The 19,627-nt window shown below is 33.4% G+C and overlaps 1 protein-coding gene across 1 annotated transcript in view; it reads right to left on the bottom strand.

Moving 5' to 3' along the window:
* Positions 1–18,817, bottom strand: part of LOC113092380 (golgin subfamily A member 7B-like) — a 19,491-nt gene extending 674 nt beyond the window's left edge. Inside the window, exons 1-4 of the mRNA XM_026257970.1 lie at positions 18,665–18,817; positions 7,935–8,060; positions 7,008–7,160; positions 3,279–3,380 (exon numbers count right to left, since the gene is read on the bottom strand). Of these exons, the coding sequence (XP_026113755.1) occupies positions 3,279–3,380; positions 7,008–7,160; positions 7,935–8,060; positions 18,665–18,676 (393 nt within the window). The 5' untranslated portion in view covers positions 18,677–18,817. The remainder of the gene's footprint in view (positions 1–3,278; positions 3,381–7,007; positions 7,161–7,934; positions 8,061–18,664) is intronic.
* Between the last annotated feature and the right edge of the window lie 810 nt (positions 18,818–19,627).

Raw genomic sequence — 19,627 nt, forward strand, 5'->3', positions numbered from 1 at the left:
CATTTAGAATCATTTTGATTTTATAAACAAATACAAACAATATTAGTATTCATTCATATCGTTGGTCTTTTATCCCAAAGAGATTAAAATAAAGTTTGAGGTTAGTACGATTTTTATTTGTTTATTTTTTATAAATAGATAAATAAATACTTTTATTTAGCAAGTTTGCATTAAATTGATAATTGTTAAAATGTGACAATAAAGACAAATTATTTACATTTCAAATAAACTATGTTCTTTCGACCTCTCTATTCATCAGAAGAAAAAAATAAAATAATGGTATCCACAAAAATATTAAGCAGCAGTTGAACTGTTTTCAACATTAATAATAATAATAATAATAAAGTGTTGAGCACCAAATCAGCATTTTAGAATAATTTCTGAAGGATCATGTGACACTGAAGACTAAAGTAATGATGCTGAAAATTCAGCCATGTATCACATTAATAAATTACATTTTAGAACATATTCAAACAGAAAATAGGTATTTTAAATTGTAGCAATATTTCAAAATATTACAGTTTCTACTGTATTTTTTATAAAATAAATTGAGCCTTGTTGAACACAAGTGGCTTCTGTCAAAGACATAAAAAATCATACTGATGGCAAACTATTTAATAGTGGTGTAAGTTCAATAAATATTTGTTTTGTAAAGTATACATAACATTTAGATGGCCTTAACATTCATAGACATGCTCTTAAAGCCACAAAACCCAAAGTTGGACCCTAAAAAGGTTCTAGATGAGAGTTGGACAGCTGTTAAAGGCATTCCCTCCTAACAAAAAAACTTCGACCTAATCAGATGATGAGAATATGCAATATTTTGCAAACGTGGTAGCATAGCAATAATGGAATTTAACCCATCAACTGATTGATTTAATTTAAGTTGAAAATGTCTTTCCTATGAGCTAAACCAAAGTTCTGTGATGAGTTACTGGTGGTCAGTGTGGTAGGAACTGAATGGCAGCTATTGTTGCCCATTGCTCCTAAGGTGACAGCTGGTTGGATTGCGCAGGACTGTGAGCTGACAACGGGTTGCCAAAGCCAGCCGGGCCTGCAGTCAGCGGGAAGAGGGAGGAACGGGATTGCCAAGCTAGCTTGATGGTTCACTGGATAGATTTCCCAAAGGGAATCACCCAAAATGATGGGATCCAAAGAATAATATGTTCCTGGAGGATCTTTTGGGAGTGCATTTACTGCCATACCTGAAGACTGTAGACATATAATAGACTTTGAGAGAAAAGGAATGCACAATAGTTACTTGAAAGATGCTGAAATTTCATTATGTATGACAATTTAATATGTATTGTAAAAAAAATGGAAACCAAAATAATAATCAAAAAGGAAAGAGGTTGCCAAGGCAACTAGCAGACAATTGGGGTGCATGCAGTGCATTGAGCCTGATTTCTGCGAAGTGACAAGCATTCAGCCAGGCATCAAAAGACTTGACAGAAGCAATGCAGCAACATCTCATTAGAAGAGTTGCTTAGAAACAATTAGTGTTGTTCACGCTGACCCAACAAAAGGCAACATTTTAAACTTCTGCAGATGCCTGTTGGATTTATAATGTGAGAAACATAACCAACATGCTTACACACTGCCTAACAAACTGTTATATTTGGACCTAATTTGGTTATAATTTGTTGGAAAACTCAAAGCTACATTTATTTGATCAAAAATTCAGTAACAAAAATAATACAGAGAAATATTATTACAATTCAAAATAACTGTTTTCTATTTGTATAAGGTTTAAAATGTAATTGATGGCAAAGCTAAATTTTGCGATTTTTTTTTTTAGAAGCTTACTAGTAAATAATTACAAAAAAAAGCACTAGATTACACATTCATTTGTTTTTGGCAGGAAATCTTAAACAATATTTTCTTTTAAAATGTAGTCTAATAATTTAGTTTTATTCTTAATATATATATATATATATATATATATATATATATATATATATATATATATATATATATATATATATATATATATATATATATATATAATATAAGTTAACACAGTACAGTGTCACATGATCCTTCAGAAATCATTCCAATATGCTGATTTTGTGCTCAAGAAACATTTCTTATAAGAATGTCAAAAATGGTTGTGTGGGTTCATATCTTTGATGGAATGCGGACACTTTTTTTCAGAATGCATCTTTGCTGAACTGAACTATTAATTAAGAAAATAAATAAATTAAATTAAAATAATCTTACCGGCCCAAACTTTGGTGCAAATCATTTTTTTTAGCATGGCTCATGGGGATTCCCTCAATTTTGTACACTCTCTGCACGTTTTAAAAGGTACAGTTTTCTACCGTTACTTTAAGATACCAATACGGACCCTTTTATGCACAAAGGCTAAAGGCTAAAGGCTTTTTATGCACCACAACTGTGACATCTTTTGTACCCTTTAATTCTGAGATTGTACTTAATTATTTTGAGCTAATAACACTTAAAAAAGAAGTTCAAACAATGTAGATATTTGAGTTATGGTTACAAACTTTACATTTTTAATAGTGATTAATTAGGACTACTTTGATTAATGACACAATTTGGGTTAAATGTGCACTGGAAGCAAATGGTGTGTTGATGCAACAAAATTAGATCGTTCCCTTTTTAATATTTTATTTTCTCCTCTAAAATGCGACTGATGGATGTTCAGTCTGGCTTTGAATATTAATGACTTTGAACTCCAGCTGTCAAACAGTTCAAGTGTCTTTAACCTGCAAGAGTCTTTTAATCGTCTTGACAAACATTCCTTTTCCAGTTATTCTTTAATCACACAGACAAAGTGTTTCCAGGTCTGGCCTCAGGTGCTTTTTGGTCTCACACAGTTTCCTAGCTACAACCACAGTGCTGGAAAATGGAAAGAAATGCCTACAAATAAGGCTGATTTTCTATTCTGCTTTATATCAACATATCGAAGTGTCACCTCAGCTGAACGGCTGAAGGTAAAGTGATATTCTTTGCAGATTGTGACTCTTATGAAAGTGTGAATTCTTATTTTGGAAAGAACAGCAGACACACAATCACAACATTACTGACTTGTATCATACTTTGCCAAGCCAATTATATACCTTTTTTTTATAATATCAGAAGTGAGAGGAAACCATGGCCATTGGAAAAAATTTTACCCTAAAGTGAAAGCTAAAAGTTTTTTTTTTTTTGCAAGCAAATAACATAATTCATCAAAATGTATAGATTGTACATAGCTCTTTCAAGGTGGTGTGACACTTAAAAAAAAACACATCTTGAGTGTTTGCAAAGGATACCACTCTCATGCCTCTCTCGATGGGGTCTGTGAGGAGCAAACCTCTGGGTGCATAGATCTTCTCATTCTGCTCCTGAATATACATGCTGATCTTTTTCAGGATCTGTGGGGGTCACAGAAGTGACACAGTGAGGGGGAAAGCGAAAGGTTACTATGCATTATGTTATTAATGCATATAAAAAGGAATAAAAAAGCCACATTATACATCAAAGTTGTTCGATAAGCTGAGGTGAATACTAATAAATAGACACTGTCATACAAACAAACACAAAATACCATCATAGTACTAATTTGACAACAAAAGATGTAAAATAAAACAGTATTACAGTTTTTAACCATTTAGAGTAAGGGAACTTACCATAGGATTTTTGCAGCATTTTACCATTAAAAGTAGCATTTTTTTTTTTTAATCATTAGAATGAATAAGTAATATACTATAATATAGCTTATCTAAAAACAATACAAGTCTGTAGTATTATAAAGTTAAATAACTGCGCATATTAATACATTGTATATTGCCAAAGGCATTTGTGAAAACATCAAAGCTGTATAACAGTCGTTTATTTTTTTAGATTACTCAAGTTTATTTGTTTGACTTTTCAAGTGAGCATTGCAAAGGCTGTCTGTGTTTCTCTACCCCACTGGGGTGAAACTGTGCATCACTTCGCTTCCCTTTGCTTTCCACTCTACAGAACCGGCCATGAAAAGGGACTAGATGTTAGTAATAAGGGAAGAAAAACTGATCTGTTCTGGGTTCAGTGGCCATGAACAAACTTCAGGATGAGCAATGACTCACAGGAGTAAATCCAACACATGCTGTTAATATGCTACTTGGCGCAACCCAGAATGAAATATGTTTTTCCAGAACAAAGTGTACAAGCACACTTTTATCCAAAAACGTACATTCATTTATCATGATAAAAATTTCATGTAAATATGCAGTGAGCTCCAAAAGCCCGAGACCACCAGTGGAAATGCCTTTTCATTACAACTTATATATAAGCATAATATATTGAGTGGAAAGTTGAACTGAAAAATTTACATAAATATCTTAGTGTTTGGTATGTAGACCTTTAGCTTTACTGACTTGTTAATGCACTTACATTTACATTGATTCGTTTAGCAGGCTCTTTAATGCAAAGTCACTTGCATTGCATTTAAGGCAAATGCTGTATTGGCTCATGCATTCCTTTGGATTTTAACTCACGACATTGACATTGCTATTGCCATGCTTACTTTTTTTTTACATCATAAATTGAAAAATGATGGTAATGAAAATGTAAATCCGAAAACCACCTGTTTATTTACAGATTTAAACAGGATTTTCAGTACAGTGATTATTGTCAGCAACAGAGCTGGGGTCTCATTTATAAAATTCTGTGTATAAACCGTCCTAAATTTGCTCATTTTTTCAAAAGTGCGTAAGTGCGATTCAGAAAAATGAACGTGCGCATAAAAGCACATGCATTTGCCATCTCTTATTATTCTTATTATTCCATGTTGTTGATATTTTGTTTTGCTTTTTACAAGAGAATTTGTGAAGTCTTGATTTACTACTAATGCGTAAGATAGAAAAAAAAATTCATAAACACATTTCCGTCTGTTTAGCCTAGGCTATAAGAATACACTTTGTAATAACAGTTTTAATGTATTCTATTCAATAACAGTTAACTGTTTTTATTTATATGCTTTAAACATATGCTGCTTTGCTTCTGTGAAAATTAATAGAGCCATCATCCTTAAACTTATTTTTTGTCATTTACATTGGTTATATTTGTAAAATACACTATATATTTTTGTGTCAGTACATTATTGGCACATTAGTAAACTGTATAAATAATGTGTTTATGCATTTTTTTTCTATCTTACGCATTAGTTGTAAATCAAGACTTCACAAATTCTCTTGTAAAAAGCAAAACAAAATATCAACAACATGGAATAATCTGTTTACAGAAAACGAGTAAAGAACTCTCAAAATTAGGCTAAAAAAGTCATTTTAATCTTGCGAAAACTCCCTTTAATAAAAAATCTGACTACACTGCACAATTAATCTCTTATACTGCATCTTTGTTGTTTATGATGAATTTGGTGCTTGCACGTACACCATTTTTATTATTATTGCAGCTTAGATGTTCAAATAGCTGCAGTACTCCGACTTTGCCACAAGGAAAAGTGCGTATGCCTGCTCAGACCCTGACGTGGTGGTAAGTACATTTTCATGTCAAAGACTGTTTTTATAAATATTAATGTTGCCGGACGGATTTTAGTGCATGCACACCCTAAGATCAAATCTGTGCATACGCACATTTTATAAATGAGGTCCCTGTTGCTAGTTGTGGCATTTTGTGTTTCACAGTGTTCTATATATATATTTTTTTATTATTTATTAAATGGTACGGTAGCACAGGTAAAGTAAAAGTTGTCAACACGGCACAACAGTCAGATTCCAGAAAAAATAAAAATTTCATCTAATTTTCTCCATTAAGAAACAGATTTTTAGTGACATAACTATTCAAAAGGAGACGTACAATGAGATCTGAAGTTGTTAAGCAATGATTTATGATTTTGGTAAAGCCAAAAGAGCTCAGTGGTCTATTGGTCTATTCCTATAAAGCATTGCAGATGGCATGAAATCATTATGTCTTTTGAATTTTTTTAAATGCCTAGGAAAGAAAGGAATGTCAAATAAATCAGTGGAGGCAAGGCAACTTAAAAACTGGCTTGTGATTCCTGTACATATGTTTGAAATAATGACTGCTCATTTTTTAATAATTATAATCATAATATATAGATTTTTTATTGATTTATTCAAATTTTACATTTAAAATGTGATATGTAGTCTGTAAAATGTACAACTCGTGTACCACAGGTTGAGAACTGCTGCTGCTCGACAGAACGAAAGGTCATTTTGTGATTTACAGTCTCAAGCCCTGACATGTGACACACTGCAGCACGCTCTAAATCTTTGTCTCCACTGCACTGACTTGTGTGTAATCACTCGTCTTTGATGAGGGAGATGCTTATCATGCTAGCCCAGGGCATGAGAGAACTCATCCATGTCCACTCATGTGTGGCCTCCTGTCAGCTGGAGGAGCAAACAAAAGTGCTCATCATGGGTGGGTGCAGTTTATCAGAGTTTGCTTTTAAGGTGGGCATTTTTACAGTCTGGAGTTTACAATAACTCTCTGGAAAAGCCTGATGTGAACTCGGAGTTCAGACATGAACGACGTCACTTTTCAAACATGTTAAAGCATGAAGATGAATATAGTGCGAGAGAAAGACTTTTAACTTTACGTCCGCTCTATCTTAGTGCAGGTGAAGCACACCTGTATGGAGTTATTTGCTGGCCTTTGGAAGTATATCACAGCACTGAATGTCGTGTTATGATTTGGTCAGAGGTGCTCCTCACACAAATTTTTTTGTCTAAGTAGGGCTTATCTACACATATCAAACTTCATCTCAACTTTTTTTTCTGCTATTCAAAGAAAGTGATTTCCATCTGCCGCTGTGAACGTGTGTGGTCAGATTCAAACGGGCCGGCACATCAAATGTTCCAACTTTCTAATGTTTTGGTTCTGTGTGAATCCTTGGGTCATCAGGCCTGAATGCTCATCTTTGATCTTCAAAGGCCTCCATGGGTTGGAACTGTTCTCAATCTTACATCTCAGAACTGGCTTCTTGATGAATGTTGAGCGCATTGCAAATGAAACAGGAGACTTTATCTTGATACCTTTTCATAGCGTGTCTCCATGCACAGGAAGACGATGTAGGCCGTAGCACAAGCCAGGCAGCCTTCCAGGTAAGACTGACCCCCAATCTTTTCAGCCTCTGCATAACAGCAGTTCAGCGTCTTCACCGTTTCTTCGAACAGGCTCCTCTCGATCTGCGCACAACAGTTCGGTTAAACTCATTCAGTGGATCCTCTGCAGTGAATGGGTGCTATCAGTACGATCCACAAATAACTCGCACAACTCCAGTCCATCAATTAACGTCTTGTGAAGCAAAAAGCTGCATTTTGCAAGAAACAAATCCATCATTAAGATGATAAAACTTCAAACCATTGCTTGGTCCTCTGTCCATAATACTGCTTACCACAATGGAAAATTGTCTGGTTTGAATCAGGAGCGAAATCTGCACAGACCAAGCCTTGTTTACTAGCCAAAATCATCCAAAACTGTTCTTAACAAATATATGTCAGTATATTTTGATCTGTGTGGAGTGCAAAGGGTGGAAATTTTCATTGGAGGAAGCGTTATAATTGATTATGGACTATATAAGGATTATGGTATTTTAGATAGAAGTGATGGATTGAAGTCAAAATGCATTGATGGATTTGTTTCTCACAAGAACAGTTTTTGACTACAAAGGATGTTAATTGATGGACTGGAGTCATTTGGATTACTTGCGAATTATTGTGATGTTTTAATCAGATGTTTGGACTCTCATTCTGACGGCACCCATTCACTAGAGGAGATCTCTTTGTGAGCAAGTGATGTGATGCTAAATTTGTTCAAATGAAGAAACAAACTTATCCACATATTGGACTGCCTGAAGGGAGTAAATATATAGCAAACTATTCCTTTAAGATTGAGGCAATCCAAAGTTGAAGAAGAAAACAATGTATCATGGGATGCGCGACTGCATAAATGAAACTCACCCTGCTGTCCAGCTCTGCAGGGAACTTGGTCTGGAATTTGCAGATTGTGCCGTCACTGTAGTCTCTCTGAATGAAGACCTTGGTGGCCAGAGACGCACTGTGACGCAGCTCCTGAAGGTTGTGAAACTACAAAAAGACACAAAATACATCAGGAATATCTTAAATTGGGACACTCATGAGCACACTTCTGAAACTTAAAATGACAATTTTTTTTAAATTGGCACAGTCACTAGGCCAGTGATATGACTAGCACCTTGTGTGTATATCATCTTGAATTTTTTTTTAATGTAAATCATTACTTGCACAGTTAAATAATCTTACATGGATAAGAATTTGTGATTTGACACTTAAAGTTGAGAGGGTCCTGACATTAGGACATTGTGTCAATTACATTAATGATTTATGTTTTCTATCTCTTCCAAGACACACAGAAAACCTATGATATACAATGATAGAGACTGGCCCTACATCAAGACTCTATCAAAACGAAAAATGGACAGGGGCCTTTGAAGCAATAATATTTTAAAATATGGAGGAATATGTGTGCATATTTATAAAACCCAGGCCAGAAAGAAGACAGAGCATCAATCAAAAGAAGGAAAAGAAACACTCAATGAGTTGTTTTAAGACTTTATGTGTAAAACCATCTTCACCAGCTCTGGAAACATCATGAAATAGATGCAGGCAGCCAAGAGAGAGAATGAAACCTAATAGATCCAAGACAGAAATCCAGTTCTAATGACCATTTGCTGTGTCCTATTTCTCCTGATTCTCTAATTGACAATCAGACAGACATATTCCAGCACTCGGTCTGTCTACAGCAGCTGTCGGCAAAAGTATGTTTCATAAATTTCATTTTCAAATAGCAATAACTGCATGAATTAAGAACAGACTGCAGTTTTCTGTCTGAGAATATCACTTGACACACTGCATCCGTTTCATTCTTTTGAGACCTTGTTTCCCCCTTGTAAACAAATCCATATTTTAATAGATCAAGACATAAGACAAGGCTCACAGCATTATTTGCAGCAAAAATGAATTGGCCTCGGCTGCGGTCTCATTAGTGTAATTGTTGAAAGCTTTGATGCCAAAAATAAGTCTATTGTTAATTCTCTCTATTGTTAACATAGTAACGTTGCTTTGCAAGGCCGGTGTTGAAACATACAGAAATAATGATAAAGGTTTATTGGTTCTTTAAAGGTGTGAAATTTGACTTTATGGTCTGTGGATGAAAAAATAAAATAAAATCACAAATAAAATATTTTTAATGCCACCATTGTTTCTCCTAAAGTAATGAGATTAAAGGAATAGTTCACCCAAAAATTAAAATTACCCCATTTACTCACACTCAAGCCAGGTTATGTTTGGTTTGTGTTCTAGTTTTCATTGTGTTTTCAGTTGGCCTGTTCCCCAGTGACTTAGTTTCCTGATTATGTCATTTTGTTCACCTGTGTCTTGTTCATTTACTTGTTAGTCCCTTGTTTGGTTGAATATTTATAGCCCTGCCTTTCCACAGATTCTTTGTCCTGTCTAATGTTGTTTAAGTGGTTGTGTTCTCCTGATTTTCCTAAGTGGAGTTATTAAAAAAACTCTGTTTGTTTGATATCTGCCTCCTTTGAACTCCTTTCCCCAGCAACCCATGACAGTTGCATTGACACCTACACTGTAAAAAATTTCTTGTTGTTTTTACAAAAACTTTTTGGCAGCTGTGGTTGCCAGAATAATTTTGTAAAAATACAGAAAACTGTAAACACATTTACGTCAAAAACTGTTAATTTTACAATATAAAGCTGTAATTTACAAACAAGAAAATGTGAATATAAACCAGTAAATTCAACAACACACAAAATTAAATCTGTTTTGTACCTTGAAAATACTGACAACCACCATAATAATAAAGATGGTACTGTATAAGAGAAAGCCACATGAAGTATCAAAGCTCATCACAAGTAGCTTCACCACAAGCAGAAGTATATATTAACATATAGAAGGTGCACATTTATGGAAACACAAAACACCATCATGGTAACACACGTGATACTTAAATAATGCAAAAAACTTTCATTAAGCAACAGAAGATGTAACATAAAGCTCAAATGTACATAACTGATAACAAGAACTATTTAAAAACATGATTATTTAAACAAAATACTTTCAAACGTGGAGTGTCACGCAGGGAATTCTGGGAATATCAGTTTACAGTTTTAGACTGTAAATTATACATTGATTTGTTCTTTTTTTACTTCTAAAAGCTGTATAATTAACAGAATTTTACTGTAAATTTACATTAAATGCTTTGTTAGATCTTTTACAGTTTTTCCCTGTATATAGTACGGGAACTTACTGTTAACCTATTATCAGTTTTTTTCCGTAGCGTTTTTACAAAATTTTACAGTTAAAATTACACTTATTTTTTACAGTGTAGCTTAAAGTAAATAAGTCATTTTTTGTGTTTAATTCCAGTTAAAAAATTTTTTTAATGGTTTTAGATTCAAGTAACAGTAATTTCACTGGGCCAATGGTGTTAAAAAGACATAGAACGCTTTAGAGAGCTACACATTTTTTTTTTTTTTTTTTTTCTGTGCTCAAACTGTGCTAAGTCGGCAATCAAAGTCAGGCAATGTAGTGTTTTAGGAGAAACATCTCGGACAAAACTTGATAGTTAAATGAGGCACAACAAAAAGAGCCACTCCTGAGCAAGATTTGAAGAATTCAACTACATGTTGTCATTATGACTTCACACCATCAAGCGCTGGACCAAATACAAAGAAATTAAGAATTAGCAACCAAATCTTCATAAGGATGGACGTGAATGAAAATTAGTCTTCACTGTTGCCACTACACACAAAGCCTTTTAGTTAACGCCAAATGAGACGAGCCTAATTGTCCCTGCACTCCTCCACGTAGGCATCGCTCAGAGACTCAAGTTGAGGACGCTCATTATATTGTTCTGCTGTCTGAAATCCCACAGCAGCTGTTAACATGACCACAAGTAAGTGGCTTATCTGGCCACATGACTGTCCACGGTTGGATTTCTCCCAGAAGATATAAATTATTCACACATGGGAGGTCATCTTAACTTTTATCTGCAAGTTATGCATGTTGTTCCAAACCTGTATGACTTTCTTTATTCTGCAGAGCACAAACAGAAGACAATTTAAAGGAGTAGTTCAACCAAAAATGAAATTTTTACTGAAAACCGACTCTCCTTCAGGCCATCCAAGAAGGTAGTATGTTTCCTCAAGGGAAAAGATTTTAAGAAATTTAACATGAAACCATCTGCTTACATTTGGATCCTCTGTAGTGAATGGGTGTAATTCAATATTATGAATTATAGACTCATATTTTGTCCAGAAGTAATTGTTTAATATTAAAATGTCTTAATAATAGATTTATTACGGACACAATTTTTCACTTCCTAAGACATTAATTGAAGGACTGGAGTCATGTAGATTACTCAAGGATTACTGTGATGCTTTTATCAGCTGATTCAACTATTCCTTTAAAGAACATTGTTAAGACAACGTTAGACCCAAATATATTCAATTAAATTTCAATTCAAGTTTATTTGCATAGTGCATTTTACAGTACAAATCATTGCAAAGCAACTTTACAGAAAATTAAGTTTCTTAATATTCTATAAATTTAGACTTTTTTTCAAAATATGTAATGTGATCCAAAGACGAACGTTAGCCATACAGTTTTGGAGGTGTTTTTGTTGTTGTTGTTGTTTCTTTTTTCTTTTTTTTTTTTCTTTTTTTGTATTGATTGATTAATTAAATGCTGAACTATCCCTTTAAACTGTTTTATATTATTTATTATTACATAATTTATTTAATTACGTCACAGATAAAAACTAAACTGTAAGTGGAACATACAGTATTATATAGCAAAAGTGGAATATATTTTGATTGTCGATATCTAGTACATACATAACACTTTGATGCAACTTTATTTCCATCTACAGTATATTGTCATGCTTCTCAAAGTTGTATAACTTTTTATACACTGTAAAAAATAAGTTGTAAGTCAAACAAAGATTACTGAAGTAAAATACACAAGAAAATACAATTTCAGTCTTTCAGTTATTAATTCAGTGTGTATTTTAATCAACTGTAAAAGTTACTAACAATTTCAGAGTAAAAACAGTTTTTTGTGTGTGTGTACATCAATAAAGTTTTATCAGCCAATGCAATTGGAAGTGACAATTTCTTTAAGCTCTTGCCATTTCTGAGTCCAATTTGCATTGCATCAGACGGTCAGTAAATGATTGTAGGTGGTTAGTGGGCTTAGGCTATGACTATAAAAAGAGAAACCATCCCATTTCTATAAATCCTTAACTGTCAAAGTCAGCATGGCTGTAATTGGTGAGTAAGTCTGAAAGGTGAATGAGGGTACAGTGATATTCTTGAAGTGGGACCATTAGCATCATCGGCCATCCCAACTCTCAGCAGCGAGGTGGTCACGGCCAATTAAAATTCATCAGTTGAGGAAAAGGTTATGAATTTTAATGAAATGTTCTGTCCAGCAGGAACATCTGAGAGGTCAGAGGTTGATTCTAGATGCTGCCAATATTAAGCTGTTTTTCAGAAGTAGCTCAGCAGATCTGCAGAGGCATATTAGGAAGAAATATGTGTACATTCAAAACTTCACAGGCATTTCCTCTTCCTTCCCTTGTGAATGGGGAAGATGATTTTAAACAGATGTGACAGAAACAGAACATTTACAGCTCTTGGGTTTCTTCCCAAAGAAAAAGAGCAATGCTGATGCGCTCTCAAACCCTTGAGAGACACTGTAGAGGAAGCAAATGATAGACTCGCTTCAGTTTAATGGTGGTTTATAGACCTACATGTTATAAGTGAATGAGTCCAATTGACTGAGAGAGCAAAAAACCTCTTTTCTGCCCTGGAGGGCTGGGTGTTTAGCAATATTTTGGACTTATTACACAGAGAAAAAGTAACTCAGCCAGCTTATGAGCTCAGTTTTAAGCAGCACATAAAAGAGACTAAAACCATTCAAATGAAATATAATATATATCAATCATATCATGTTAGTACTCACTGATGCACAGACCAGCTGCCCAATCTCACTGAACTCCTCACAACTAGCTACAAAAAAATAATTAAAAAAATACAATAAAACTGCTACTGCTTTAGAAACTTGGCTTAAATATAATGAAAGACCATTATACATTTTAGAATTGTGAAAAAAAAAGTAAATGTTTTTTTGTATGGCTGAATAAAATTAATAACATGAATAATGATGATAATAATATCTTTTTACAATATATATATATAAATAAATACACACACACACACACATATATATATATATATATATATATATATATATATATATATATATATATATATATATATATATATATATATATATATTTTTTTTTTTTTTCATAAAATACTATGTTTTGCTAAATACATGAATATATTCACTAAATTAATGCTGGTAAAAATTCTACTGAAAATAAATTCTGTTTTTATTTTCTACTTTAAATTAATTAGTTCTACTTAACTTTTTTACTCAGTTAGTTGTTTAAGGTTATTTATTGTATTTTTTTACTTTACCCACAAACAGATCAACAAGCATTTGATACCATCGTGTGCCCAGATGCCTTTATAATCTAACACTGCTGATCTTGAGCACATTTTGTTATCCATGTTAATTAAATACCAGGAGATTATAAATCGACTTCCAGTCCCCCAAGAGACTCACATGCTTTAAAAATGGAATGCGGCTGCCTTTTGAAGCTTGTTTATAAGTAAATGATTGTCATACCAAATAGATTTTCACAGAAAATCAGCTGAACAGTTCAGTACAGCTCAGGCAAAAATAAACTCATAGGAATTGCTTTGAATTTGTATTTAGCATTAAGTACAGAAAAGTATTTGGACGCTTAATCATATTTAAAAATATCTGAATCTCATTGCATTAGATAGCAAATATTAAAATAAGCAGTATAAACTTTTAGCACAAGTACAGAAGAAAAACCTTTCAAATTAAGTATCTGGATCCGAAACCATTCCATAATCTGGAATGGACTCAATTTATGTCAAGTATTCTTGATTCTATTCTAAGCACCATTATGAAAAGCCATCATTGCATGTGCTGGTTACATTCAGATTGTTAACTTGTAACTGACCTCACATGTGCTTAACATCTGCCACCAACTAGAGACTGAACAGAAGGAGAACTTCAGAACAGTTCAGCAGATATGTAAGATTCATTGAGAGTAAACAGTGCATGGATGCTATGGCTTTAGAAGAGGAAGCAGCTCTTGAAAGGGCAGCTTTTCGTTCTCTAACCGCTAGCAAAGATGCTGAGTGCACATGGCCTCGGGGTCACATGAAACAAATTACAGGTTGCTTTAACTGTGACACTTTAAGAGGGCTGTTACACAGTAGAACTGCTCTCTGTCTTGCTAGTTCATTGCTTCGCTTGTCCACCCTCTCTCACTCCCTTCTTTCTAGATGCAAATATCTTTTCACTAAACATTCAGCCTGTCTTATATTTGTAAATGTGTTTCAGTTCAGTACGAGCAGAATGAGTGCATTATTAAAATGTTTTACAATATTGTTTTGTCATTTTTAGTCGCTTCTAATGAACTCAGGATATTCTGGAGATCACATTTAACAAGTAACACAAATCAAAAAGCATTTGTGTTGTATACAATTGATTAGATTTAGCACAGGGTGCTAGTATGCAAAAGGAGATGACTGTGTTCTGATTTACTTAACTGTAAGGGATAAAACAGGACAGGACATTTGCTGAATCTTAATTAAACCGCCCCTTTGCCATTCTTAACATATCATTTCCATAATGTATATCAGTTTTTTTTTTCTGAGAATGATATAAAATGCACAAACATTCTGATATTACAAAACTGCAAAAAGTATATATAAGTAAATATGTTTAGTCTAGCAAATAAGCAAATTATTATTATTATTATTATTATTTTTTATTATTTTTTTTTATTTTATGCTTTTGTGTTTTTTATAAGAGTTGTATTCTAATAATAATAATGATTATTATAATTGTGGTCTGTAGGTTAGTCTGTAGTAAATAAGCTAAATATTACATAAAATATATAATATAAAAATAATTATATATATTATATATTATTAATTATTATTATATGTATACTGTATATTATTATATGTATACTGTGAAAATGTCTTAGGCCACTAGTATTTTCACCAACAAAAAATTGTTTTAAGTCAGTTATTTCTATATTTTGCTGTAGTGTGTCAGTAGGGAATATCAGTTTACATTTCCAAACATTTTTTTTGCCAATATTTTGTAATAATGTCTGGAATAACATGAAGAAACAGAACAAACTGAGACAGACCAAATCCAGAAGAACTGTGGCAATGTCTCCAAAACGCTTCAATAAACAAAAAGCAACATACAGTACTGTGCAAAGTTTTAGGCACTTGATTAAAAATGCTGTAAAGTGAGGATGGTGTCAAAAATAATGCCATAAATAGAATATTAATTCACTTCTATTGACTTGACCACACTATGTGTTAATAAAAGCGTTTGTCCTAGGTGCACTAGCACATTGTTCTTCTGGATTGAGTCTGTCTCTTTTCTGTTTCTTCATGTAATCTCTGACAGACTGGATGATGATGAGATCAGATCTCTGTGTAGAGCACTGGCTGTTGTCAGACTCTTTGTGCAAACAAAAATCACACTGGATTATTACAATTAATGGCAAAAATTATGTTTGAAAATGTAAACTGATATACACTACTGACAAACTACAGCAAAAGATAGAAATAACTGACTTAAAACCATTTTAAGCAATGTTTGCTGCTGATTGGCTGATAAGACATATACTCTAGAATTTACTGGCTCAAATGTCTCTGTAATGGTTACACATGTGATATAATTCGTTATGGGTAAATCTAATGGTTCACTTTGGTTTGATTAATCTATCATTTGTTCCAGAGACGGTAGTTTTGGCAAAATCTCATATTTATGTAAATTCAATGCTGTATATCAGAGTGCTGCTTTTGTACTTTTGACTGAATTGCCTAGCAACTTTTTTTGATAGTTGTTGTTGTTTATTAAATATTATTATTTATTATTCAGTAAATAATTTAATATAAATAATAGTTTTTAATAATAGTGTTTAGTATTGAGAAACGTCAGTCAGAAAAAGTAAAGACTTTTATAGTGAAAAGTTATAAAACGCTATAAACAGAAGTTATTTTCAGTTTCAATAACAGCTTGATGCAGTGAACTAATCCACTAAGCAACAAAATCACCCTTGACAGATGAAAGTATATTAACGTTACAACAAAGATAGTGCTTTCCTCAGCAGATATCCAAACTAACATTTATTGTGAATACGAGAATGAATGAATGAATGAATCTCAATCCCAGTTCATCTCTCTCATATACTCTACAATAATACAGCAGGCTTTTAATACAGTAATACAATAAGCTTTCAATGAAGCAACTCAACATTCCTTCGTTACTAGTTCTAAAGTGATGTTTTGGAATTTAGTCATTGAGGGCCTACTTGGGCTCAGCTGTTATACTGTCAACTTTACATTTTTTAATCTGTGAATCTCATAGATATGAGATATATTCCCTTCAGATAGGTTTATGGTTAATCTACACTGAAAAAAAAAAAAAAAAAAAAAAAACACAACAACAAACCAGTAGAAAGCAGAAGGTTTTGTGTGAGTGGTATGTTTAGGGGTAGGGTTAGGGTATGGATGTAGAAAATACAGTTTGCACACTAAAAATAACTTAACTTAAGTGTAGCTACCAGGCCCTTAAAACACAACAAATCAATGTGGAAGTCTATAATAGCCATGCTATGTGCCCCTTCACATGGGTAAAAACACTGTTGACTTTGTACTCTCATCTAGACAGATAAATAGCAAGCAAACCTCCAAGGACTGTCTAATGCAGCAGCTCTGCATAAAATCAGAAACACATCACACATCAGTTGTCACAGTAGCCCCAGAACATAAAACAACCTGATTTATTTCCAGCAGTAGTTATTTTAAGGATTAACTGCAGTTAATTTGAGGTGCTTGTCAAAGAAAAAGCTAGAGAGCCATCTAAAGAAGCCTCAGAGTTTATGGCACCAAATGCTAAATTGACCAGTGTAGCGAAAGAAAGACTCTCGGAGCGTTCCCGGAACATTCCCATGACTCATTACAATATTTTTTAATAAAAACTAACCAGATGTAGGACAAAAAGACCACAAGATGCCCAGAGCAAGTGCATGACAACTCTTCTTTTGACAGCAAAAACATTTTTTATTTTTTTTTTGCCCGGCGAATGTTGGCTAGGTGAGAGTCAACAATCAGTTTCAATATCCTAGTAAAAGTAAAATCTAGGTTGCTGAGGGATACAATTGTTTCCCTGAATACATTACAAACCGTGGAATCTCATTGTGTATTCTCACTGGAGGAATTTGTCTTGCTACCTTTTGAATAAATCTGTAAACAAGATGGCTGAGTAAACAGAAAGTGCATGCAATCTATACAGATGCCTAAATATAAACCATTTATTATGCTGTTTGGATAGGAGTTGATGATGCATTAAGGATAAAGGGCAACCATACAGACATTATTCCTAAATAGAGAAAATAAATGGTATTTGGAAGATTTGCCTTTAGAGAAAAGAGATGTGGATGCTTATGCATATTAAATATGCCCATCCATGCTTGCATTCTCGGTTTAATTATGAATAATGATACATATGATGTCAACAAGGATGAAAGAAAACAAAAAAAACTTTACATTTATGAAGATGCTAGAGTATTGCACATGGTTGTCAGGGTATTATGCAGGTACCAACAATAGAAGTCAGAGAGGGATCTTAAAATAGTATTGATAATGAAGGATTTGTCAGAATATCTCCAATCACCAACACAAAATATATCAGTGAAACAAATCTCACACCAGATAATCTAAAGACTATGACCATTAAAATTGCTCAATTGCTAATAGTGTAAGAAAGACACTGGTTGTTGTATTATGGTTTATATGCAAGGCGTAATAGACTTAACAGCAAGTCATTACTGCAAAATTAACATATCCGTGTTTATATTGATGTCCCACTTTTACACAGCTGTTTACAAATTATAAACTGAAATAGATAAATAATAAAATAAATAAATCAACTGAAAAACATATATTTTTAATAGATTACTTGGAGAAACAGGAGCACAGGAAGCACAGGTTTCCCCCATCAACTGTTAGTTATACTGTTACCACGGTCAGTAATCGAAAATATATGAATGGCGCAGCTGACCAATCAGAATCAAGTATTCCAAAGAGCCGCGTAATAAATTCTTCTACTTCAGCATCTGTTGGTTCCTTATTCAGTCTGTATATTTGTGTCTCTGTCCAGGGTGCTGAATTACACATCAGTCTGTCTGTATCATTCACACTTTCTTCTGTCGATCCTCTTTTTTGAAAACAAAATATAGATTTTTCACTTTTGGCTGGCTTCATTGGAAAACTCCGTATCACATCGACGAAATCAGTCTTTAAAGGAAACATCGTCTCCATTTCTTAACTGACTTCTTTGAACGCGTCTCATCTTAATCGTTTACAGAAACATCGTGATTCCACCCCACAGCAGGTGTCAAAAACAACTTCATTCAAACCACGCGAATGAAACGGCCACGCTCTCCGCTGTCTCTACATCTCGCACGAAGCTCAGATGAAAGCGTTAATGTTTCTTACCTCAGTCGCCATGTTGCCTGAGACGGTGGTGGATCTGTCCCGGTGCTGAAATCCTCTCCACTCGTGGGACAGTAACGGACGGAGAGATGAACGCGCTGGAGAGGGTGGAGCAGCGTCCTACTGATGGAGGAGGAGTGACTGGTACAGAAAGTACAGCTGTGTTTCACTTCATGTCTGTAAATGCGTTGGATCTTCGTAGATACTCTTGAGAAAGAGAGGGAGCAGGACCACCAGAGGAGTATATTACCACATAAACGCTGGGGTTAAAAGAAACTTCTACAATAAAAAAAGGCTCTGCCTTTTCTTTAGATGTGGAGACCTTTATAGTGACTACACTGTAGTAATAATAATAATAATAATAATAATAATAATAATAAATAAAAATAAGTTGTGTAACCCAGGTGTTGAATGTAATTTAACTAGTTCTATTCAAGTGAGAAAAAAAAAAAATTCTATTTATGAGGAAAATTAGGTAGAAAGAGCTCCTGAAGGTTTACATTTTTTACAGTATAGATGAGATTTATACATTTACAGTATCCAGCTAACAAAAATCTATATATATTCAAAGAATTTTTTGAAAGCATTCCCTTTAAATGGTAAATGGACTTTACTTATTAAAACTTTACTTCAGACAGGTTTCAACTTTCCTCAAGTTATTTCTGAATTAAAACATTTCATATTAGTCTTCTATCAATGTTAAAAATGTCAAATTTGTATGTTTAAAAAAATATTGGTTATGTAAATGTTAGAGAAAACATTAAGGGAAATTTCCATTTAATCATTTTACAAACATTTTGGGAACATTATTTTTAAATGTATTTATTGAGAATTCTGAAACATAAACACATAGTAAAATAAATATTACATCTAAGTCAAATGTAAAAAAGTTAAAGTTATTATATATATATATATATATATATATATATATATATATATATATATATATATATATATATATATATA

Source organism: Carassius auratus, unplaced genomic scaffold, assembly GCF_003368295.1.
Source record: "Carassius auratus strain Wakin unplaced genomic scaffold, ASM336829v1 scaf_tig00214575, whole genome shotgun sequence".
In the NCBI taxonomy this organism is placed as follows: domain Eukaryota; kingdom Metazoa; phylum Chordata; class Actinopteri; order Cypriniformes; family Cyprinidae; genus Carassius; species Carassius auratus.